Below are 25251 nucleotides of genomic sequence, written 5' to 3'. Positions count from 1 at the left end.
AGGCCTTCCTGGGGGGGCCGTGGCGACGGGGAGGGCGGTGACCCCTCTCTCTCGGCGCCCGCAGAAGACCAAGTTCACCTTCCTGCGCTGTGCTATCTTGCTCAATTGGGAGTTTCGGAAGCCGCTGTTCAGCAAGTTGGCGTGGGGCCGCGGCCTGAGTGCGGAAAACGACATTTTTATGTGCATGGTAGGAGGCCGGCGCCCTCCCAGAGCAGGGCCGGGGTGCAGTCAGCGTCCTCGGGGTGCCGGTGGGGGGCACCCAGGTGGGGGCGGGGCGTGGCCCTTCAGCTCAGGGCCTCCCAAGTGGGCCCCGCGGGAGACCACCCCGACGGTGCACCTGGGCCGGGGAGCCCTGCCTGGCAGCTGGGCTTGTCTTGGGAGGCTGGGTGCCCGTCGGTGCCCCGGTGCAGACAGGGGGAGGGCCCATAGTTCCCGGAACCCCAGGTGGCCGGCCCTCAACCCCGCAGGCGTTCCTGGGCCCGCATCCCTGCTGCAGAGACGTGTGTGTGGGAGCGGAGGGGACGGGTGGGGAGAGCAAGACATGCCGCGGGTCCGCCTTCTGGCAGCTGGCAGACATCGGCCCTAGGAGTGGAAAAGCAAACTGACCTCTGCCCCGCCGGCAGGGCTCCCCGGCTGCCGCGGACTCGGCCAGCACGTCTGGCCCATCCGGATCTCGGTGGTGGCCCGAGGGCTTGGGGGCCGCTGCAGAAGCTGGGGCTGCGGATGTTCCCTGAAGGGTGGGGAGGGTGTTTCAAAGGACGGGGGTCACAGGTGCCCAGGCAGAGCGTGGCTGGCTTCTTGGGAGCCATGAGGGCTGATCTCCACGTGGGCCCCGCCTTCCGGGGGGTCCGGGTGCCTGCTCGGACCCTCCCCAGAGGGCCCCGTGTCGTGAGCGCAGAACCGTGTGTGAATTAGGAGTTCCCCATGCGCTCTGGGTGTGGGTTCCTGGCCAATGCTTTGTGTTGCAGTTGTTTTTGCCCCGTTTGTGGCTTGTCCTTTCCCTTTGCCGGCGGTGTCTTTGGTTGTGTGGAAGGTTTGGATTTTAACGTAGCCAAATACATTACTTTTCTGTGGTTTATGCCTTGGGGTCTTTTGCAGAAACGCCTCCCTGGCAGCCGGGCTGCCGAGGAGGGACGGGGGTGGGGGCCGGGCCTCGCGAGCTCCCTGCCCGTGCAGGTGGGGCGCAGTGACGGCCCACTGGCGGCATCGCCACGTTGACGACGGTGCTTCGCTGGGCACTGACGGTGCCCTTGCCCGTGACTGCGACGTGGGGGGTCAGCATCCAGCAGGCGACACAGCGCCCTGCGCCGGGAGGTCACTGAGCAGAAGCCCCTGCAGCGGGGCCGGGGGGACGGGACGGGCCAGCAGGAAGCCAAGAGAATGCCGGGCCCAGGGCGGCGGCAGGAGCGACAGACGTGCAGCCGCCGCAGCGCGTGAGATGTGACACACCGTCCCGCGACTCAGAGCAGCCACCGTCCAGGGGCTGCGGCAGTGCCCACGGGGAGCCGGGCCGCACCTTGCTCAGCGGCAGAGAAGTCCGTGCGGGGCAGAAATTGCTGGAAAGAAGCCCCTCCCGAGATGCCGGGCAAGAAGACTGGCTCACGGGGCAGTGTTGCAGCAGAGCCCGGTGCCGGCCTGTCCTGGGGGGGCTGCTGCCTGTTTCCTGGTGCCGGCCACCGACCCCGCAGGGGCCGGGCGCCGCAGAGGCCGATGTGTGGCCGCGTCCGGGCGAGGCCGCTGCGCCAACGCCGCGGAGCCTGCTGAGTGCGCCCCCCGGAGGCGGAGGGCAGAAGCCCCTTCCTCCTGCAGAGTCTCTCGGTCGCCGTCCACGGACAGCGCTCCCGGGCCTGCTGGCAAAGGGAGAGGCTCACAGGCCCAGGTCCAGCTTTACAGAGCAGGCAGCACCTGTGAATCCGGAGCCGCGAGGCAACCCCCCCTTTCCGCAACGGGCAGGGCCCTTCCGCCTCGTGGGCGCGTCGGACCTGGTTCCGCCGTCGGGGAGATGTCGCCCGCGGGCTCACCTTTGTCGTTCCCGTCTCTTTTATCCCTTGGTGCTGCATTCGGGGTTATGGTTTCCAGTCGACCTCCCTGTTCACTCGTTCTAGCCTCATCCAACTCTGATTTGCTCTTAAAACCCCTGCGGACCTTCTCGTATCATCTTGGTTTCTCTCTCGCTTCTCTCACACGCCTGCCTGTGGTTCCTTCCAGCGCCTTGCTCTCTTCCGACATGTTCCCATCGCCCACAAATGTTAAAAAAATCCTCTGTGCCCTGGCCGGGCGGCTCGGTGGGTTGGAGCGTCGTCCTGTACAGCCAACGGCTGTGGGCTCGGTTCCTGGTCAGGGCACCTGCCTCGGCGGCGGATTCGATTGCTGGTCGGGGTGTGTACAGGAGGCAACGGATCAATGTTTCTCTCTCTCTCTCTCTCTCTCTCTCTCCTGAATCAACAAGCATATCCGCAGGAGAGGATTTAAAAAAAACCCCTTTGTTCTTTGTGCTGGGTGCTCGCTTCTCTGAGATTCCCGAGGATCCAGCCTCGACATTGGCTGTGTTTTTGCTGCCGGGTCGTGGTGGCCCCTCACTGACCTGCTTGTTTGGGCCCGGGGTTTTCTCTGTGTTTGGCTACACTGGCTGCTTGGCCCTGAGGCCCCGCAGGGTGCAGGCCGTGTGAAACTCCCGCACCCTGGCTGTGGTCGCCGTGCGTCCAGACACGCGTCTGCCCCCTCTGTCCTGGGCTCCCCGCTGCCTACCCGTTTGTCCAGCCTGGGTTCCGAGGGGCCCACTTTATGCCAGGCCCCCTTCCGTCTCTGCCTGCCTGGGCCTGAGGGCCCATCTTCCCCACAGTGGCGCTGGGGTGAGCGGAACGGAGGCCGCCCCAGCCCGGGGGGCCGGCCGGCGCAGCAGCGGCCATACCGGGGCCCGGTCCCTCCCGGCCCCCGCCCCTCGGCTTGCTCCGCTAAGGACGTTAGGAAATATGTTGTGAAGTGGCTCTTTCATCTCAGAATATTTTTGTGTGCGGAGAGGCACTGGCACTCCCATTTTATTTAACATCCAGTTTATTAATCGTGTTACTGTATTAAACAGCCTGCCTATTAACACAGAGTCCCCGTGACTCTGCTACATCTGCCCATCATTAAGGAAGTCCATGGATCGGACGAAGTAAACGCCCCTGAGCCTTTATTTACAGATCACTTCCCAACTGAATGGAAACACCTCTGGATGCTTCATTAAAATCCTAAATTTAACTGCCGGGACTCCTGGATGTCGCAAGTGTGGTCAAGGAGACGGGACCTGGTACTGCCAGGCGTAGAAAGACGGCTCCGCGTGCCTCCCCCGTCCGTCCCCCGCCCCTGTCCGTCCTGCCCCCGTCCGTCCTCCCCTCCGCCGATGGGCCGGGGGCTCCGCGCCTCCCCGGGCCGAGTGTCGCTCTCAGCCCCACCCTCGTGCGGCCCGGAGCCTGTGGGGGCAGCAGGTCTGCGTCAGGGCTCACCTGCGAAAGTCGTGCATCGAAGAAGCACAAGGCCCGCCGTTAAGCCCCTCCCTGCTGTTAGTTGCCGACCAGCACCACGTGCGTGGGGTCGCAGGTTCCCTTTCCTGCCGGGGGGCCTCCTTCCTGCTCGCCGGTGGAGAGCGGGTCGCTCCTCTCTTCCGAGCGGCGCGGGGACGGCGGGGCCCATGCAGCTCTCCCAGGGCGGCCGTGGCAGAGCCCTGTGTGCGGCACGGCTGCCGCGGCACGAGGCTGCCGTCCCCTGGTCCTGGAACCCTGAAGGTCGAGGCCAGGGTTGCCGGAAGTGTTCTCTGCCGGCGCCCGGTGCCCTGGGCTTGTGGCAGCACCCGTCCTGCCCTCGTGCGGCGTTGTCCCCGCAGGCGTCTGCCTCTGTGTCCGCTCGTCCCCTTTGCATAAGGACACCAGCCATGTGGGGCCAGGGCCCCCCACGTGACCTCGTGTGGCTGGATCGTCTGCCTAAAGGCCTCCTCTCCAAATAAGGTCCCATTCTGAACTCCTGGGGTCAGGACCCCTCACGGATCTTCTGGGGACGGTCCGGCCATCGCGAGGCCCGTCCTTACCGTTGTCACCATCACCGTTCTGATGCTCCAATAGTTACAGCCTGTGAGTTGCTGCCTCTTCGTCTGACGCCTTTTTCCTGTGGACACTGTCCCTGGACTGTTTTCTGTGAGTGTCCTTCTTGGCAACGTTGGAATGTTCCAGACCCTTGCTGATTTTTTCCATCTCCCAGACCTGGGGTCAGCCCGCTGCCAAGAAGCCCTGGTGTCTGCGTGGAAAACGGCACGGGGCGGGGGGGGCCTGGAGGTCTGGTGAGGGCCAGCGCTGCTGTTCAGCCCCCCGGAGTGGACACAGAGCAGGGCAGCGGGTGGGCGACGGGAAGGCGCATCCGGCCCAGCGTGTCGTGGGTCTCACACCCGGGCCGGGAACAGTGGGGGCCGCGGGCAGAAGGCAGCCCTGGGGGCCGGCCGGCCGGGGGGCCGCCTGCACGAGGGTAGCCACGCCGGGCCTGGCGCGGGGCAGGGCTGACCCGCCTTAGAGCCCTCCCCTCCCCGAAGAGCCTGGGCGTGAACCTGGCTGTGGGTCCAGACCTCCCGGGGACTCTGGGGGACCCCTGGCTCGGGCGCTGAGGCCGGGGACTTGGGGTTCTTGCCATGGCTGGGGGCAGGCAGGCCAGTTCGAACAGGCTTGGACAGTGGAGTAAACGCGTTTATAAACCTGAAAAGGCTCAAGACACGGCCGCAGGGAGGCTTGCCCCAGGTGTCGAGCTGGGGCAGCCAGGCCACCCCTCGGTCCCCGGCCTCTCCTGGGTGCGACTTTATCCTGGCCCGAGGCTGTCCCTGTCCTGGACTGGCTCTGCCCTCTCAGAAAGGGCAGATACCCAGGAGAATGAGCACGGCCGTCCTCGCGGACGGTGGCGAGCCCGCCCCTGCGCCCTGGAGGCTCAGATGAGCGCTGGACCTGTTGCCGAAGCCGTGGGTGGAGTAGGGACCAGGCATGGGGAGCGGGGCAGAGGCAGCTCCCTGGAGGGCATTTGGGACAGTGTGTGGGGGGGCTGGGGGCGATGACGTAGGAAGTCCCGGATCCCTCGGCCCAGGCTGCCGCCCAGGATGGGGTAGAAGAAAGGATCCCGTCCGGCAGAGCCTGTCCCGCCTCACCCCTGCCGGGGGCTCAGCTTCCGGGCCCCGGCCCCAGACCCGGGCCCCGGCTGTCCTCCCTTCTGGCCTGGGGGCCGCTGGGCGGAGGGGGGCCTCGAGCAGAGCCGGGCCCCAGAGGCCAGAGCCAGGGGGGCGGCAGGCTGGCCCCCAACTGCCGCCTCCCCTCGCCAGGTGGAGAGCAACTTTGGCAAGTGCCACCAGTTCCTCATGCAGGCATGCCCTTACCTGAGCAGCCCGTACAGGAACCTGAGGCTGACGGCCATGAAGTTCGTGGGTAGGTGCCGCCGGGCCCCCCACCCCCCACAGGGCTGCCTGCCGGGTGGACCCGTGGTTCCGCCACCGGGCTCTGGTCTCCATCCACGCCGACCTCCCGCACAGGGGGCGTCCTGCAGGACTACTTCACCCACCTGTGCCGCTGCCTGCAGAGGGGCGACGTGGCGATCCTCAGGGAACGTGAGCGCGCCCCGGGACCCCCCCGGGGGCGGGCCTCCCTCCCTCGGGCCCTGTCCTGCCCTTCCGCCGGACTGCCCTGCCTGGCCGTGGGGGCTGCGACCGCCAACCCTCGGTCTCCGCTGCAGAATTCGAGATCCTCAAGCAGGAGCCGGACTCCGTCAGCCGCAGGTTCTACCGGGACTTCCTGGAAGACGTCGTCGAACTGTCCCAGTTCGTGACTCAGTGAGTCCCGGCCCCCAGCTGCTGTGCTGTACCGTGTAACGCTCTCTATTAAATGTGACAGAGTCCCCTGGGCTTGCCCTGACCTGAACCCTCCCGCTGTCCCCTCCTGGGGGGCTGGGAGGCCTCCGTGCCTGACCCCGACTCCAGCTGCCGAGGAGCTGAAGGGTGGGCCAACCCCCCACCAACTGTCACGCAGCCTAGAGCCTCTGGGCCCAGCCTCGACGCCCCTGGCCTTACCAGATCCTGTGATCCCTCCTCCCCGGCTTCTAGAAGCTCCTGTGCGCCGGTTGTGGTCCCGGCCCCCCCACCTCCCCTCCTGCGCCCTCCCTTCTCTGCCCCATCTCGAGTGGCACCTTCTAGACGCACATCCCAGCCCGCACCTGTCCCGCCCTCGGAGCATGTTCAAATCTGGAACGTGGCCCGGAGACCCTCGGGGGCCTGCCCTCGCCCCTCGCCCTCCTCCGCCGCAGCCGGACGTCTCCCCTCGCCTCCCCGATGCCCAGCACGGCGGGTCCGGGCCCTTCCAGCGCAGACCTCACCCTCCGCCCCAGCCCTGTGAGGGCCCTCGGCCCCCTGGCCCCCTGTGGCTGTTGCAGGGATGGCGTCCGCAGCCACTTGGAACATTCCGGCGTGTGCTAATCACTCTGCCCATGTGAAGCAAACGAAGGCGTGAAGACGAGGCCAGGGACTGGGTCTCGTCCTCGCAGACACCACAGGCCACCAGGGCGGAAGCGCAGGTGCCCCTGGACGGCCGCCAGGGCCTGTGTGATGGGCCACATCCGAGGCCCAGAAGCCCCCCAGCCGCCACCTCCAGCGGGAGCCTTGTGAAGGGCGCGCTGGAGTCGAGCCTGGTGGGTGTCACCGGGGGGTGGGCCCGGAGGGGCAGAAGGTGCTGTTTGAGTGAAGGCAAGAGGCCTGAGGCCTAGGGGTGCCAGGGACAGGCGAGGGAGGACCGGCTGGAAGGGCCAGGGGGCCAGGCTGGGATGCTGAGACTGCCCGCCTGGGGACCTGTGTCTGCCGAGGACACAGAGCCAGTGGGAGGTGCGGGGCAGCAGAGGAGCCTTCCCTGCCGGTGGCCGGGCACAGGCTGGGCACAGGCTGGGCGCAGCCCGCACTGCGGTGAGGTGTCTGCCGCCCCGGCAGCTGGCTGGGGAGAGGGCCAGGCCAGCGCCGCACCGTGAGAGCGCTGCACGGGACACTCAGGCTAAGCAGCTTTGTTGCGGGGGTTGGGGAGTTACCGAGCCAAGAGCGGAGTGGCCGTCAGACAGAAGGAACAGCTGCCGTGTGAGGTGCTCCCCGGGGTGGGGGTGACGAGGGTGGGACGGGGTCGGCGTCGTCCGCGAGAGCGCTTCGGGGTTGGCAGGTGGGGACAGAAGCCTGCATGGAAGTCTCCCGCCTCTGCAGTGCACGGACTAGATGCTCTGAGGTGCCTCCCACTAAAATACAACTAGAGCTGGGGACAGTGACAATAAACGTGCTGTTGATGGCTTGCTGGCTCTTGGAAACAGTAGGGGAAATCTCTACAAGCTTGCAAACAAAAACCAAAAACCAAAACAAAAAAATTAAGGAACCCCAAAACTAAGCCGACAACCAGAATGCCAAGCGGAAAGCAACAGAAAAACCCAGGGTGCCCCGGGGCCGCTGATGGAGTTGGGGCTGGCGGGGGCAGGGGCGGGGGCCAGGGGCGGGGGCAGGTTGGGGGCTGGGCCGCAGGCCGAGCTCCTGAAGCAGCAGCGGGAGAGCGGCCCAGCCCCTCCGCTCGCCCGCAGTTTCTCCGAGGCCTCTGTCTGCAGCATCCCCTGTGGTCTGTCCCTGGAGTCGTGGCCGCCCCCTTGTCTGGACTGTCCACTGTCCCCGTGGGACCACGTCCCCTGGCACTCACCTGGAGGCGGGGGCAGGGGTCTGTGGACCCATGTGGACGCCTGTCCTGAGTGGGACTGGCCCCCTAGCTGAGTCTGACACCAGACACAGTGGTGACTCGAGAGACGTCGAGCCCGGAGGGGCGGGCCCGGGAGGCCGAGCCGGCCTGGGGCCAGCAGGGCACCTGGCTGCCTCGGGGTGGGGTGGGACGTGGGGGTCTCTAAGGCTGGCCCCATGCCGCTCCCCCGCCCCCGCAGACTTACTGGTGACTCAGGGTGGGCCACGCCCTCTCTGGGCCCCAGAGCTGCCTGCGTTTCCCAGAGGCGGGGGCTGAGAGCCGAGCCCCCCTCCCGCCAGCAGGGAGGCCCGCAGATGCCCTGCTTGGTTCGTTGTCCTCCGCCCCAGCCGGGTGTGCGCCTCAGGGCCTGTGTTCAGGCGGCCCACCTGGGTGCCCCCTCCGCCAGGCCCTCCCGCCAGGAAGCCTGGGGGGACTGCGGGGTGCAGGCCCGTCCCGGCGGTGAGGCGGCCCCCACACTGCCAGCCCCTCTGCTGCCCCGCCCTCAGCCCAGCCTGCACTGCTCCCCCACAGCCCATCAGCTGCCCCTTCGGAGGGCTGGGGGCTCTGAGCCCGGAGAGGGTCCCGGAGGGCAGAGGCGGGGCCGGGGGGGCAGGGCCCGGAGGACACAGGCAGCTGGGCATCCCAGGTCCTGCTTCCAGGCCGCCCCCGCCCACCATCTGCCTTTCGGGGAGGTGCTGGCGATGGAGAGGAGGGAGCGAGCTGGGTGCTGCCTCCGCCTCCCGACCCCCTTCCCGGCGGGCGGGGTGCCGACCGTGTTCCCAGGGAGCCATATGGAGCCCAGCAACACCTCCCCCGCCTTCCCGGATGGCCAGTCCCCCCCAGTCGGAGGCCCTGCGCCCTGGGCGGCCAGGCCTGGGGAGCCAGGAGCGGGCACGCAGGCAGCCCACCCTGCCCTCCTGGGGAGGCCCTGCCCGCATGTCCCGGGGATTTGGGGAGGGGTCTGAACGGATCCTAAGATGCCCCGTATTGGTACAAGTTTCTAGACTAGCAAATCTGAGGTCCCGTAATTCTGGGGCCCCAGAGGCTCTTTGTTCGGGCCCCGCTGTCCCCAGCAGGGCTCTGGGTGTCTGGCCTGGACCTGCCTTCCAGGTCTCTGCTCGCCCTGCCCCAGGCCAAGGGCCCTGGGGCAGCCCCACTGGGAGGGTAGGGGAGGTTCTGTTGGGAGGCCTGCGGAGCCGAGGGACCGGCTCCCAGGAGCCCTCGCTTCGCTTCCGGCCCAGCCCAGGCCTTATTTGGAGCCGGTTCCGCTCGCCCGCGCGTGACTGGCACGTTCACCCACTGTTCACAGATGCCCGCCCTCCTGGTTATTTTTAGGGCCTGAAGAACTGCTTGGGGAGCCTGCTGCTCCCTACGGCCGCAGAAGGCAGAGTCGCAGACTACTGGCCCCGAGGGGCCTCAGCCACCCTGTCCGGCTCCCTCAGGGCGAAGCTGAGCCCCAGGCAGGGAGAGCCCGGGGCAGGGCCTCGCGCCCCACACAGGATCGTGCCTGCAGCCAGGATGTTGGATGCAGGGGCAGCTGCCAGGCCCAGACTTCGCCTGTCGGGAACGGCTGCTCTGTCACCTCCCAGGGCAGGGGGGTGGCCGAGGAGGGGGTGGGTGGCAGTTCTGGGCAGTTCTGGCAGTCCCCAGGAGGGACACCAGCTATCCTGTCAGCTCAGGGGAGCCCCTTGGGGGGAGCCCTCATGCCGGGACCCTCAGGAAGACACCGGGCGGTGGCAGCCCCCGGGGCCCCAGGCACAAAGCCCTGGCTTCCGGAGGAGGTCACTGAGCTGGGGGATGGTGGGTCTGGGAAGGGCACTGCCAGCCATGGAAGGTTCTGGAACAAGTCCTGGAGCACAAAGCACAGTGCGGATCTGCTCTCTGGGGACCAGCCCCCGTGGAGAGCAGGGCCTGGGCAGGGGGGAGCCTGGAGGGCCTGTCCACCATCTCAAATGAGCCCAGGGGAAGCTGCAGGTTGAGGGGCGCCTCTCTGCGGGGTGACAGAGCAGCCCAGCCTGTCCTTGGGGTGCGGGAGCACAGGAAACTGAGAAGGGAGCCTCCTGATGGGTCAGGGACCTCGAAGCTGGAGGCGGGGCTCCCTGACCGCAGTCGTGCAGGCTGCCAGGGCCGGGAGGTGCGGTGGGAGCGTCTGAGCGAGCGAGGTGCGGGCGCGAAGGCTTTCCCACAAAGGGCGCCTGCCGGCCGAGAGGTGGGGCCGCTCCGGCTCGGCTGGGCTTCCCAGGCCTTCCCCGCCTCCTGGCACGGTCAGCCTCGCGACAGGAGGGGAAGGAGCAGGCAAAGTGCGTGAGCAGGGGCTGCCCCAGATCCCCGGACTGTGGGTGCTGATGGGACGCACCGTCCTGTCAGCTCCCCCAACAGGTGACTCAGAGGCTCTAATCACCATCCTTATGTACCTCCCCTTCCTTCCAGCCACTGAGTCATCGTCCACCCTCCAGTGTTCCCAGCCTGTGCTGGGGGGACAGGGCGCTGATCTGGGGAGAGCCTTGTTTCCAACCAGGAGCCCAGCATCAGCAATGTACGCCGTAGTGGCTGCTGCGGTGCCACGCCAGGATCAGTCCCCACCACCTCCACCATCACCTCCACCACCACCATCACCTCCACCATCACCACCATCACCACCACCACCACCATCACCACCATCACCACCATCACCACCATCACCACCACCACCACCATCACCGCCACCACCGCCACCACCACCATCACCACCACCACCATCACCACCATCACCATCACCACCACCACCACCATCACCACCATCACCACCATCACCACCATCACCACCACCACCACCACCACCACCATCACCACAACCACCACCATCACCACCACCACCATCACCACCACCACCACCATCACCACCACCATCACCACCATCACCACCACCATCACCACCACTCACCACCACCATCACCACCATCACCATCACCACCACCACCACCATCACCACCATCACCACCATCACCACCACCACCACCATCACCACCATCACCACCATCACCACCATCACCACCACCACCACCACCACCACCATCACCACCACCACCACCATCACCACCACCACCATCACCACCACCACCACCATCACCACCACCATCACCACCATCACCACCACCATCACCATCACCACCATCACCACCATCACCACCACCACCACCACCACCACCACCATCACCACAACCACCACCATCACCACCACCACCATCACCACCACCACCACCATCACCACCACCATCACCACCATCACCACCACCATCACCACCATCACCACCACCATCACCACCATCACCATCACCACCACCACCACCATCACCACCACCACCATCACCACCACCACCACCATCACCACCATCACCACCATCACCACCATCACCACCACCACCACCACCACCACCATCACCACCACCACCACCATCACCACCACCACCATCACCACCACCACCACCACCACCACCACCATCACCACCATCACCACCACCATCACCACCATCACCACCATCACCACCACCACCATCACCACCACCACCACCACCACCACCATCACCACCACCACCACCATCACCACCATCACCACCATCACCACCATCACCACCATCACCACCACCACCATCACCACCACCATCACCTCCACCACCATCACCACCACCACCACCATCACCACCACCACCATCACCACCACCACCACCATCACCACCATCACCACCACCACCACCACCACCACCATCACCACCACCACCACCATCACCACCACCACCATCACCACCACCACCACCATCACCACCATCACCACCATCACCACCATCACCACCACCACCACCACCACCACCATCACCTCCACCATCACCACCACCACCATCACCACCACCACCACCATCACCACCATCACCACCATCACCTCCACCATCACCACCATCACCACCATCACCTCCACCACCACCATCACCTCCACCATCACCACCATCACCACCACCACCACCACCACCACCATCACCACCACCACCACCATCACCACCACCACCATCACCACCATCACCACCATCACCACCATCACCACCATCACCACCATCACCACCACCACCACCATCACCACCACCACCACCATCACCACCACCACCATCACCACCATCACCACCATCACCACCATCACCACCACCACCACCATCACCTCCACCACCACCATCACCTCCACCATCACCACCATCACCACCACCACCACCATCACCACCATCACCACCATCACCACCATCACCTCCACCACCATCACCACCATCACCATCACCATCACCACCATCACCATCACCTCCACCACCATCACCACCATCACCATCACCACCACCACCACCATCACCACCACCGCCATCACCACCACCACCACCATCACCACCACCACCACCATCACCACCATCACCACCACCATCACCATCACCACCATCACCACCACCATCACCTCCACCACCACCACCGCCATCACCACCATCACCACCACCATCACCACCACCGCCATCACCACCACCACCACCATCACCTCCACCACCACCATCACCACCATCACCACCACCATCACCATCACCACCATCACCACCACCATCACCTCCACCACCACCACCGCCATCACCACCATCACCACCATCACCACCACCACCACCATCACCTCCACCACCTTCACCACCATCACCATCACCACCACCATCACCATCACCACCACCACCACCATCACCACCATCACCACCACCACCACCATCACCTCCACCACCACCATCACCTCCACCACCTTCACCACCATCACCATCACCACCACCACCACCATCACCACCACCACCACCATCACCACCATCACCACCACCATCACCATCACCACCATCACCACCACCATCACCTCCACCACCACCACCACCATCACCACCATCACCACCATCACCACCACCACCACCATCACCTCCACCACCTTCACCACCATCACCATCACCACCACCATCACCATCACCACCACCACCACCACCATCACCATCACCACCACCATCACCATCACCACCATCACCACCATCACCACCATCACCACCACCACCACCATCACCTCCACCACCTTCACCACCATCACCATCACCACCATCACCATCACCTCCACCACCATCACCACCATCACCATCACCACCACCATCACCATCACCTCCACCACCATCACCACCATCACCATCACCACCATCACCATCACCACCATCACCATCACCTCCACCACCATCACCACCATCACCACCACCACCATCACCACCATCACCTCCACCACCATCACCACCATCACCATCACCACCATCACCATCACCACCATCACCATCACCTCCACCACCATCACCACCATCACCATCACCACCACCATCACCATCACCACCATCACCACCATCACCACCATCACCACCACCACCACCATCACCTCCACCACCTTCACCACCATCACCATCACCACCATCACCACCACCATCACCACCATCACCATCACCACCATCACCTCCACGACCATCACCACCATCACCACCACCACCACCATCACCACCATCACCTCCACCACCATCACCACCATCACCATCACCACCATCACCATCACCACCATCATCACCGCCATCACCGCCATCACCACCATCACCATCACCACCATCACCACCACCATCACCACCATCACCACCATCACCATCACCACCATCACCATCACCACCATCATCACCGCCATCACCACCATCACCATCACCACCACCATCACCACCATCACCATCACCATCACCACCACCACCATCACCACCACCACCATCACCACCATCACCACCATCACCATCACCACCACCATCACCACCATGACTACCGCCATCACCACCATCACCATCACCACAACCATCACCACCACCATCACCACCATCACCACCACCACCATCACCACCATCACCACCATCACCACCATCACCATCACCACCATCACCACCACCATCACCATCACCACCATCACCACCATCACCACCATCACCATCACCACCACCATCACCACCATCACTACCGCCATCACCACCATCACCATCACCACCACCATCACCACCATCACCACCACCATCACCACCATCACCATCACCACCATCACCACCACCACTAAGATTTCCAGGTTCAGCTTCAGTTCCACCCACAAAACTGTCACCTCTCCCCTTGGCTGTACACCTTCCTGCCTGGCATGGTGACCACCACGATCCACTGGCCCACACCTCTCTGGGGCACGGTGCTGCCCGTAGCAGTAGAAAGTGGTCTTGGCTTCATGGGCCACAGATGGCCAAGGAGACGGCAACCTGGGATTTGCACAGAGAGGCCTAGGCAATTAAGGGAGATCTCTCTGGTGGCCTGGCCAGCTCTGGAAAGGAGGGGCTTCTGGCGGGGGGAGGGCAGACGAGGGACCGGACTGGCCCTGGGCTGCCCTGCCACTGGGTGCGGGCCAGCAGTTCCCTCCCGGACAGTCGGGCTCAGGCGCGGTGCCTGTGGGGCACTGGCAGCGTCGCGGAGCCACCAGAGCCGTGGTTTCCTCGACCGTAGGTGGCGTCGGAACCCCTGTCCTGCCCCGCGTCTGAGCGGCCGGGTGAACACACAGAGGCAAACCCACAGCGGGCCCGCCCGATCCCTGAGCGCCCCACGGCCCGGAATGGGGTGCACCCAAGGACGTGGGGCAGGGCAGTCCCAGGCAGGGCTTGGGGTGTTGACAGGTCTCATGGGAACTTTCCTGGCAGGCTTCCCAGACTGGTACCGGGTCGGGGGTGGGGCAGGTGGTCAGCCATTCCTGCAACTAGCCACCTTGCGGGGCGGTCCTGGAGCCCTGAGCCGCGGTGAGCCGGGGTCCCGGACAGGACCAAGGACGCAGCCACTCCCGAGAGGCACAGCCTTCTTGGAGGAGAAACGAGGACTGAGGAAGAATTGGAATCGGGTCAGCCTGCGGGTCAACCCTGGTCACACCCTGAGCCCTGACACCAGTGGTTGACGATCTGAGTCATTTCCCTGACATGCAGCGTGTGTGGCTTGGGTCCGTTTTGATTGTGTTAGGTTTTGTTTTGTTTTTTCAGGAGCAGGGCAGGGGAGGCCGGGGAGCCGGTCGCCCCGGCAGAAGCTCCGGCTGCCTCCGCCAGGCCTTCCGGCAGCTGGCCCGCCTGTCCCTGGGGGCCTCCTGCCCCCGTCTGCAAGGGTCGGGGTGAGGAAGCCCCGCAACGGCGGGGGGGGGGCGCAGAGAGCTAGGACAGCGCGTGTGCGAGGCTGCACGGGGTCGGGGTGGGGGCGCACAGGTGGGTCAGACACGTGCAGCCGCCTCAGCTGGGCCAGCTGCTGCGAGTCTCACCAGCTCTCTGGGCTCTTCCGAAGGGTGGCTGAGCCCTCACCCCCGCGGTCCCCGAGCACCCCCTGCTGTGGCTGCAGGGCTCTGCACCCGCTCCCCCTGGCTGCCGCCAGCTAACACTCCCCGCCTTCTCTGCTGTGGATGCGTACAGAGCCTCCTGTGGTCGCCCATGGTCACTGCGGCCGCTTGCTCAGGAGGCAGTGCCTGCCCCATCCTGGCTCCACCCGCTGGGGAAGCTATGGGGCGGGGGCGTGGGGGGGCGTTGCAGGCGCATCCACGCTGCGGGATTGCCACGCTGAACCCTGGACGGGGAATGGAGAGTGATGGCCAGGGCCCTGTGGGAGCCCCAGGCCAGGCAGTGCCCGCTCTCTGCTTGTCCTCATTGTTCTCATTTTGAATGACACAGTGCCGGGTGGCTGTAATCTCCAGGCCCTGGGGCCTCCACATGGCCCACCCACACACCCTCCTTCCCGCTGGGGCCTCTGTTCGCTGCCTCGGGGTTCCCTGAGGCCCTGGGGCTCCTCGGCTGGGGCACAGGGGCCCTCCTGGGGGTGGGGCCTGGCCACCCACCTCACCCAGCCTCCCAGCCGGGCTCCCTGCAAAGGCTCAGGCTGCCCCCTGCTGGAAGCACAAAGAAGTGGCAGGAGCTGCCTGCGCTTCTGCTCCGGGCTGCCCTTGCTTCGAGCAGGGGCCACCGGGGAGGCTGAGGTGGGACGGGACAGGAGCCGGTGTGTACCCTGCCCCAGATGTGGGGGCAGCAGTGGGTGTGTTCACATTTGCCCCTCACATCAGCCCCAGGACCGAGCGGGAGGTGGGTGGGACAGGGGGTGCAGAGATGGTGGGCCGCCCCCAGGCCAGTGGGAAGGAGGGGCGATCCCGGGCCCCCTCCCCGTGTCCACCACTCCGCCTCTTACTGTCCCGGGCTGTCCCTCCCGCAATGACTCAGGCCTCAGGAAGTCAAGCACCTGCCCCTGTGAGTCTTGACACCTGAGGGGGAGGAGGAGGGGCCCCAGCACCCTGGGCTCCCCATCAGGGTCCCTCAGAGCCCCCTGGCCGCGGCCCGCGTTCAGATGCCCCGACACCCAAGCAGGGCACAGGGCGCGAAGCTGCAGAGCCAACCGGGCCTCGCAGCCGGGGCGGGGGGGCGGGGAGCGAGGCCGGGGGGCAGAGTCCAGCCCCAGCCTGGGCCTGCGCGCTGCCCCAAGGGAGCCTCACAGCAGAGACGTGGGTTTTTAATTCTTTTTATTGAAGAAAAGAAAAGGAGAGAAAAAATAGATTCCCCACCCCTGCTTCGTCCCGGAGTGGGCCTCTGGTCCTGCCCCTGGGGGCCGGCAGGTGGGAGGGCTGCGCTCCCACCTGGGTCGGGGAGGCCCGGGCCCGGGGAGGGTGTGGGGGCTGGCTGCTTCCCGAGGGAGGGGGCGTCTAAAAAACGGTGCCGGGCCGGCCGGGCCGCACGGGCTGGTCCTCTGTTGCAGCGGCGCGGGCGGGCGTCCTGGGGGTGCTGGCCGCACCCAGCCCGGCCATGGTCCGCGGCTGCCCGTCCAACCGCCGGGGCTGGGTCCGAGGAGGGCAGAGTCTGAGGCGCCGTCCGGCCTCCGGGGCCCCGTGCCGCTGGGGCTACCGCCTCCTGTCCCGTCTGGCTCTGGTCCCAGCACTGCGGGCCTCCGCCTTCCGCCGTCCGAGTGCCCTGAGGCCGGGGCGCGGGCCTGGCCCACAGCCCTCGAGTGTGTCGGTGCCCGTCCTGCGGCGGAGCGGGCGGAGCAGCATCCCTCCTCCGTGCCCGGTGCGTGGCCGCCGCCCGCCCGCTCAGACCTCGGTCTGGAGGTCAATGATGTCCTGGCCCACCAGCGGGATGGTGGCCCCCGACTTCTCCCACTCCACGCTCCGCAGCTCCAGAGGCGACGGAGGCAGCGGCTCCAGCTCCTTCTTCACCCACGCGGGTGGCCCGTGGGCTTTCCGGAGGCTTTCCCAGGGCCGCTTGTTGGGCGTCTGCTGCTTTTCTGGCTGCTAGCCAGCGGGTGGGGCAGAGAGGGAGACGGGGAGCGGGGGCAGACAAGGGTGAAGAGGCGAGTCAGACCAGAGCGGTGTGGGCCGGGCACAGGGGCGGGCGGCATAGAGCCCTGCCGCGGCCGCCGCTGGGCCAGGGCCTGGGGTGGCCAGCAGGGAGGGGCAGCTGGAGGTGCCCCAGGCTGCTCCCCGCCATGCCCTGCCTACCCGTCCCAACGGCCCCAGTCCCTCCAGGGGCCGGCAGCGTAAAGTTGGGTGAATACAGAAACGGACACGGTGGGGCCAGAGAAAGGCAGGGGAAGGCGGTCTTAACTAAGGGCTAAGGGCTCTTCCTCGGCTGCCCTGCCCCGCACCCGGGGTCCCACCCCGCCGCCCCAAGGCCCTGCCGCCCCCCAGACCTTGCTCTCTGGACCCAGCACCTCCTTGTCCTTCTCCGCATGCTGCAGCTTCCGGTTCAGGTCCTGGAACATGTCCTGGTGCCGCTTCCGCGTGTGCATGATTTTCTGCAGGGCGGGGATGGGGGGAATGGGCAGGAGCCCTGAGCCTCTTGCGCACTGCCCGGGCTTCCCCTGGGCCCGCCTGCGGGCGACCCCGGGGCGGGCTCCTCCCCGGGCCTCGCCTTGCCTGCTGGGCCAGCCCAAGCTGCCTGGCCAGGGGCTCAGCACACACCCGGCCCCAGGTGTTTGGGGGAGGGGACGCGGGGACCCACCTCGAAGTCCAGCTCTGCATACCGTGATTTCCGCCTCTGTGGGGAGAAGGGGTTGGTGCGCACTGTAGCCAGGTCCCTGAGATTGTCCCGACCGCAAGCCCCGGCCTCTCCTGGCCTGTGGGGTGCGGGGCAGCAGGAGCCCCCTTGCCCCACGCCGGCCCGTGGGGAGCTGGGCCTGGCTGCCCTGCCCCTACAGTCTCTCAGTCCACGTCCTACAGGCTGAGCAAGGCTTGGGGGGCAACTCCAGGTTTCAGGTTGGTCTACGGAGGGACCGCCCACCCACAGAAGGGGCCCAGCCCTGGCGGGTTCAAGTGCAGGCTGTGGGACCTTGAGCCCCTTGCAGTGGGCGAGGCCCCCTCTGGGGACCACATCGAGAGGGCCCTGCGGGGCCAGGGGCATGTGGGGAACAGCAGGTGTCACTGCCTCTGGGCAGAGTGAGGACACCCTGGTCCTAGGCCAGGCTGATGGGACTCTTTTGGCGGCCACGGCAGGGCGCTGGCCTCCCTGACACTGGCTGCCAGCCCAGATGTGAGGCGCCCGGGGCACGCACGCCTCCCGTGCCAGCTCGGCCCCCTGGCCCCCACCCCGGGCGGCCCTCACCTCCAGGGAGCTCACAGACAGGGTAGCGACGTTCTCGTTCTTGGTCCCGGCCCCCGTGCTGGGCCCCGGGTGGGCGGCGGGCTCCCCCGGCTCCCCCAGGCTGGGGGGCGCCGGCTCCAGGGTGGGTGGCGGGGGCAGAGGCTGCTGGGGGGGCGGCGGGGGCGGGGGCGGCGGGGGTTGGGTGGGGGGCGCCTCGGGGGGCTGGCGGGAGGGCGGGCTGCGGGCAGGGAGCCCGGCGTCGGGCGCCATGTTGAGGTGGATGAGGCGTGTCTGGGGCATCTGGTCGATGTGGATGCTGTACTTGGGCTCCTCCTGAGGCTTGGGCCGCAGCGTGGCCGTGGCCGTGGGCAGGATCACGTAGCTCGTGTCCAAGGCCTTTTCCTGAGCCCGGCTCAACTCCGAGTCCAGCTTCTTGAAGATGTCCCCGTCGCCCACGAAGGAGGACTTGGGCGCCCGGCTCTTCTTGAGGGTCAGAGAGTGGTTGGGGAAGTCGGGCAGGGGGCCGCCGGGGCAGTGCGGGGAGCCGTGCGCGTGCAGCCTGGACACGTTGGCCGGCAGGCTGTTGAAGTTGGGGGGCGGCACTTTGGCGTGGGCCGGCTTCAGCTTCTCCTCCTCGGGCAGCGACGGCCGCTTGAGCGTGCCCGTGATGGTGGCTGTCCGGCAGGCTGCGATGTCCTTGTTCAGCACTGAGGGGCAGGGGAGGGGTCAGCGTGGCCTGGCCAGGAACCTCCCCCCCGACGCACCCCCTCCCGGGTGTGGCACTGTGGCCGCCGGGTTCCTTTCAGACTTTCACACGAGGCCAGGACGCAGAATGTCTCTCTGTCCATCCCCACTGGAGGGCAGATGACCACCACCCACACTGCCCTCCTCTGACGGCCCCGAGGTGACCCCAGGCTGCCCAGAAGTGCAGGGACACAGCTCCTTGATGTGGGCAGGACGGCCCGTTCCTGGGGGCCCCGCTGTCCCCTCCTGTTCAGCGGCAGGGGGACTGGCCGGTCGTGGTCGCTGACCTGGGCCTCCGCACGCCCACCACTCACCTCAACCCCACCAGCCCACTCGGCCGGGCCGGCCCTTGGAGGGCCCTCGGAGAGCCCACGGCGGCCAGGTCCAGCCGCCTGGCCAGCCCCCGCGGGGCCCACCCTCAGGAAGCCTGCCTCCCAGGCGGCCTGGCTCCCACCCCACCTGTGTCCGGCCCCAGGACCAGCCCTGTCGGCCGCCGCCCGTGTCCTGTCTGGCCAGCACCGGGCTGGTGCCGCGCGCCCCTCCGGGGGAGCGTCTCAGGTAGCCCGTGCCTTCCCGGCCCCGCACTCCGGCCGCCGGCGCCCTGCTCCGCCCCCTGCAGCTCCGGGCTCTGCTCCCCGTGGTCCCACAGGGGCCCGGCCACCCCGCCAAACCTCTGCCCCCGCCCCAGGGTCAAGAAGGGCTGTCCCTCATGGCCTCCCTGGCAGCGCCGGTCCGTCCAGGCCTCCACCCCCTGCCCGCCTCAGATGGGTGCCACGTCCCATGGACCTGGTTGCGCCACCCACCCCCCCGCCCTGGGCTCGCCCTCGCCAGGTGCCCGCACCCTGTGCTGTGCGCTTGGCTGTGTCTGTGAAACCCCCTCCACCATCCCTGCGCCCCCAGGCCCCCGCCGCTGGCCGTTCAGGCGGCCGTGGGCCAGGCGTCCTGACCTTCCCAGCGAAGAAGGAAACGGAGGCTCGCAGGGGCCGGTGCCACCCACGCAAGGGAGGCCAGGTCCCCAGAGCCCCCAGGTCGTGAAGCCACCCCCCGAGGGAGACTGACTAGATAACATGAGACTGAGAGGGGGCGGCGGCTCCAGCTCCTGTTCAGCCCAACCTGCCCATCACCTCCTCTGGGAAGCCCCCCTGGGTCTACCTGGCCTCAGCTGACACCCCCACCTTGGGCTGTCCCAGTCACTCCCCTGGGCTGTCTGTAGAGAACGTGTTCCTCAAGTACCTGAGAGACCGGGGGGAGGGTGGCCCCCCAGAAAGACTGCCTGTCGTTTCCCCAAGCCCTTGGCTCACAGAACAGTGACCCTTAGAGAGCTTCTTTCTATTGAGCAAGCCACCCTTCTTGCCCTTGCTTCCAGGAAGCTCGACGGGGGGGGGTCCTTCTCCCTGCTTTCCTCCTGCCCCCGCCGATGTGCCCCCCGCGGAAACCCACCTCGCCCCTCCTCCGCGGCTGGACTAGCAACGAAGAAATGAAGGCAACACAGAACGTAAGTGGTCAGAGGAGGCGGATGCGGCGAGTGACGGGGACGGTGGGGCGGGGGGAGAGCCCCCCCAGCCTCGCGGCCCCCATGAGGCAGCAGCGGGGGTTGGGGACGGGGACAGGATGGGGACGGGGCGGCGGGCGGTGCTGTCCGGAGCCACGGGCTGCACTGGCACCAACGCCCTGCACCACAGACCCTGCCCGCGGCCCCCGGGGAGTGGCGGGGCGGGGGCGGGATGAGGACAGACACACAGACGGACGGACGAAGAAGAGAAAAGCAAGTGGGCCCAGGCAAGGGCCGCCTATCGCTCTCACCTGTCAGGCGCTCACCTGATCTACAGGCCAGATCCACGTCCTTCTCGAAGTCGGTCTGCAAGACAGAGACGGGGCGAGGTGAGGGCCCACGGGCAGGGCTGCGCGGCCGCCCCGAGCCCCGCGGTGCCCCAGGCTGTGCATGGCTGCGGTGCATGTGCACTCCTGGGGGCTGCGGGGGGTTCACACGTGCAGGTGTGCCTGTGTGCTGGTGTGCTCACACGAAGTGAGCTCCTCAAGGGTGGCCATGCCCTGCATGCTCGCACAGGTGCAGGTGCGCATCTGGGCATGCCCGCGCCCTTGTGAACAGGTGCATGTGTGGACATGCACGTGCATGTACATGCTCATGCACACATGCAGGCATGCCTATGCGACGTGTCTGTGTAAACCATGTGTCCGCACGCATGCACATACGTGGGCACGTTCCCCCTCCAAGGCGCTTGTGGATTAGCTGGGAAGTGGGGCCGGCCCCGCTGCCGCTCACACCGGCCCGCCTCGCCGGCCCTTCCCCAGGGCCTCCTGCACAAGAGCCCCTTCCCTGTCCCTCCCATCGCTCCACTGGGGCACAGGGACCCCCCGCATCGGAAACCGCGGCTGCCCCGGCTGCCGCCTGTGGAGGAGGGGGCCGCGGGGACCACCCCACGCCACCCCTTGAGTCCTGCGACAGCCCGGGGCACGAGGACGTGGAGGGTGTCCACCCAGGGAGGCAGAGCAGGGCTGCGTGCAGGTGTCCAGGGCTGGGCTGGGACCGCGGCCCCTCGAGCAATGGCCGCGGTCTCTCTCTCATGCAGCACCCTCCCCGTCCCTGGCCAGGACCTGGGAATCCACCTCGGCCACCCCCGGTCGGTGTGTGGCCTCCTCTGGGGTGATGTGGCCCCAGGGAGCAGCCAAGCCCTTGATCTCAAACCTTGAGGTGCCTTTCGTGGTGAAACCACAGGGCCTGGGGTCAGAGGCCAGGCTGGGGGCAGCGCCGGGGGCGCAGGACCCGCCGCCTCCACCTTGGGCCGCACCCCGCCCCGCCCCGGGGAACGCCAGCAGCCTGCCCCAGGCTGTCTTGGCACCCATGGTGGCCCTGCCGGGAGGCGGACCACCGCTGTGACGCGGCGAGGCCACCTGAAGACCTGCCAGGCTCCCTGTGCATGGGGACACCCCGGTGGGCAGCGGCCCCACAGTAACAGTGCTGGGGAGTCGCCCAGGGCACTACCAGCGCGGGAACAGGCCAAGTGGTGGGGAGTCAGGGAGGGCTCCCCGGAGGTGGTGGCCCCTCAGTGGGCACCTGCAGGGCGAGTGGGAGGAGCTGGGCAGGGTGGGATATGCCGGCAGGCACCTGGGGCTGCGAGGCCTGGGGGTCAGGCCCCGAGGGGGAGCCAAGACAAGGGCGGGGACACCGGATGGAGGTGCCGGACCCCAGGATGCCGCCGGTACCAGCCCCACCTGGACTGTCACCCACTCGGCCCGCCCGTCCCCACACCCTGGACCAGCGGTTTCGCCCCGGGGAGCCTCTGCTTCCCCAGCCTCAGCCTGGGCTCAGAGTTCCTCGTGCCGGGGGGCCACAGGGCGCAGAGGCAGCCTGCACCCCAATGCCGAGCCTACCATGAGCTGGGCGTGGCCATTCTGGAAGGAGCCCCCCGAGTCCCCGTTGCCCTCCTCCTGGCGGTCCACCACGCGGCACTTCACAGCGTCCTGGACCTGGGGAGCAGAGCGCAGGCGGTCAGCGGCGGCTCCGCCCCCGAGGGCAGCCCCTGGCGCGGCACCGGGGGCAGGCTGGGGCACGCAGGCCCAGCGCCCCTGCCCGTCTGAGAGTCTCCGTGTCCCTCGTGGCGAGAGCAACAAAATGCGGCGCTCCAGGCCCCCGCGCGGGAGCTGCGGGCCCTCCCGGCCAGAGCCGGCATGGACCTGTTCAGGCCGGGGTCCGTGCGCTGTCCAGGCTGCCCTCCGTCCCCACGGCCTCGCTTCCCAGGCTGTCGGGACCTGCCGAGGGCCCGGCCCTCGTCGTTCGGTGACGCCCAGCTGGGCGCCCGCACGTGTCCTGGGTGGGGCCGCGGGCCTGTGGGAGGAGGTCACCCACTAGGGCCGGGGACTCCTCATGAGGCGACGGTCACGTGGCCCTTCCAGACCCACCTCACCGTTCTCCTCGGTGGCCCGCAGCCTGTAACTCCCACACGCTCCCTGTTCTCTGATGTCCCTTTCTGGAGCCTGTGGTTGGTGTTTTACAGAAGCCAGGCCACCAAGGACCATGCGTGTTCTGCTCACTAGGCCTGGTCAGTGTGCGGCCGCCTGGGCTGACCCCGCAGAGGCGGCTGCCCCGTGCTGGGCTGCGTCTGCCCGTCTGCAGAAGGGGCTGTCGGGAGACCACGGACACAAGCCGACCGGGGCCAGAGCGCGGCACGCGTGGGCCACTCCTGTGCCTTTGCTTCCCTCCGGGCTGTCTCCGGGCTCACTGGGTGGGCTGTGGCTTTTTGGTCCCAGGCTGTCCCTCAGGTCCTTCAGAATGGACCCTCAAGATCCGCGGGGCCCGCTCTGACAGCAGAAACTTCAACTTCGGGCCTGCACCCCCCTGCCTTTCCCTGTGGCCGGGGCCCCTGGAGAGGGGGGCCCCCGTCTCCCCAGGACGCATGAGCCTGCTGGGGTCCTCGGCTGCCCGGGCGCCCATGGTCAGCAGGCACATTTCCCCCGATACGTTCTCAGCACGGCACCCGTATCTTCCATGGCGTAGGTGTCCCCAGGCCGAGATCCACCCGGACAAAGCAGCTCCACGCGGGGGGTCCGGTGGGGCTGCCGCTGCCCATTCAGGAGGGACTGAGGTTGCTCCCCCAGCAGCCGGAGAATCAGCAGCCCCTCTCCCGGCCTTCCCTTGGGGTCCGGGGCCCGGTGGCCCCTCTTCCGAAGCCCCCAGGCCTGTGCTGGGCTGCGCTCTGCCTCCCCCAGCCTCCCCGATTCTGTCCCTGTCGCCTCCTCTCCCGTCCTCTGCTCCCTTCCAGATCTGTGGGCTCCAACACATCCCTCTGCCGTCTTCCAGGAGGTCCCACGGGACCTGTCCACCCACTCCCGTCCCCGCGGCCCCCGCGGACGTCCTGGCGCTGGGCCTTCGCGCCCTGCCAGGAGCGCTCCGCACGTGACCCTGAGGAAGCACCAAGTTCATCGACGTCTGGGTGCCTGTTTATTCACATTTCAACGCCTTCAGGATTGGGGGGGTGTCACCTGAACCCTGCTACCCGCCGGGGGGCCGCCGGGATGCAGCTGGGGGAGCACCTCGTTTAGCTCCCTCTGGAGAGGCCCGGAAAACGCCCGAACAGGAGGCCCCGCTGCCACGGACGCTGCTCACGTCTCCGGCGGCTCCCCTGGGCCCGCCCCGCACCCAGCCGGAGCCCACGGCCGGGGCCCACCTCTCTGCGCAGGACACAGTGCACCATCACTATGACGAAGCCCTCCAGCGAGTCGAAGACAGCGAAGAGGATCTGGAAGAGGGCGGAGCGGCGGTCGGTGACAGCGAGCACGGCCGACATCCAGGTGAGCGCCAGCAGCGGCAGCACCACGCAGGAGCTCCACAGCGAGGCCCTGCGGACGGCGCATGTCAGGTCTGCGCCTTTCGCCCCCGGGGCCCGGCCGTGCCCCCTCCCGTCCTCGGCGGGGGCCTCTCCCCACCCTGGTCCCTGAGTTCCCACAGCAGCTCCCCCGGAGCCAGAGCCGGGGACTGGGGAGGCAGGCACCCGGGCAGGGAGGGAGCCCTCTGGGGCACCCGAGCTCCTGGCTGTCCCGGCGGCCACGGGGAGGGGAGGAGGCTGGGGTTCCAGCTCCCAGGTCCCCAGGCAGCCCTCGGGCGCCCAGTCAGGGGTCCAAGGCCCAAACTGTGAGATGGCCACAGGGCGGGGGGCTTGGCCAGGCCTCTGGACAGGGAGAGGGAGGGAAACAGAGAGGAGAGAGCCTAGGAGAAGGGGCGACAGGACAGACACAGCCAGGCAGGCGGGGGACCAGCGCAGAGACAGACAGGAACGGAGACTGGCGGGCGCTCCCTCCTCTTCACGACCCCCGCCCCCTGCTCCAGGCAGTCTCCCAGGAGCACCCCGCCCTCCCCCGTCACTGCCCTGGGCAGCCCAGGCCCTCCCTGCCCGGCACAGGCCCCGTGCACGCCCCCGCGGAGGCTGTCTCCTGGACGGGACGGTGGCGCTGCGATGCCGCCTCGGGGGCTGCGAGGGCACAGGAGGGGCGTCAGCAGGAAGCGCGGCCCACGCCGGGCACGATAATGCCTCTCAGGGCCACGGTGGCGGGGGGCCCCGCCAGGGTAAGCT

At 67.3% G+C, this 25251-nt stretch overlaps 1 protein-coding gene across 1 annotated transcript in view; it reads right to left on the bottom strand.

Annotated features, from left to right (window-relative positions):
- Nucleotides 1-16929: 16929 nt before the first annotated feature.
- ADGRB1 (adhesion G protein-coupled receptor B1) overlaps nucleotides 16930-25251 on the bottom strand; it is a 53669-nt gene continuing 45347 nt past the window's right edge. The window contains exons 24-30 of the mRNA XM_054590110.1: nucleotides 24349-24520; nucleotides 22556-22651; nucleotides 20981-21020; nucleotides 18440-19125; nucleotides 17840-17875; nucleotides 17529-17633; nucleotides 16930-17127 (exon numbers count right to left, since the gene is read on the bottom strand). Coding sequence (XP_054446085.1) covers nucleotides 16930-17127; nucleotides 17529-17633; nucleotides 17840-17875; nucleotides 18440-19125; nucleotides 20981-21020; nucleotides 22556-22651; nucleotides 24349-24520 — 1333 coding nt within the window. The remainder of the gene's footprint in view (nucleotides 17128-17528; nucleotides 17634-17839; nucleotides 17876-18439; nucleotides 19126-20980; nucleotides 21021-22555; nucleotides 22652-24348; nucleotides 24521-25251) is intronic.

This window comes from Pteronotus mesoamericanus, unplaced genomic scaffold (genome assembly GCF_021234165.1).
Source record: "Pteronotus mesoamericanus isolate MK-2021 breed Mesoamerican mustached bat unplaced genomic scaffold, CSHL_Meso_final scaffold_174, whole genome shotgun sequence".
Classification (NCBI taxonomy): Eukaryota; Metazoa; Chordata; class Mammalia; order Chiroptera; family Mormoopidae; genus Pteronotus; species Pteronotus mesoamericanus.
Note: the sequence above shows the minus strand (reverse complement) of the source record. Positions and strands in the feature narration are given on the sequence as shown.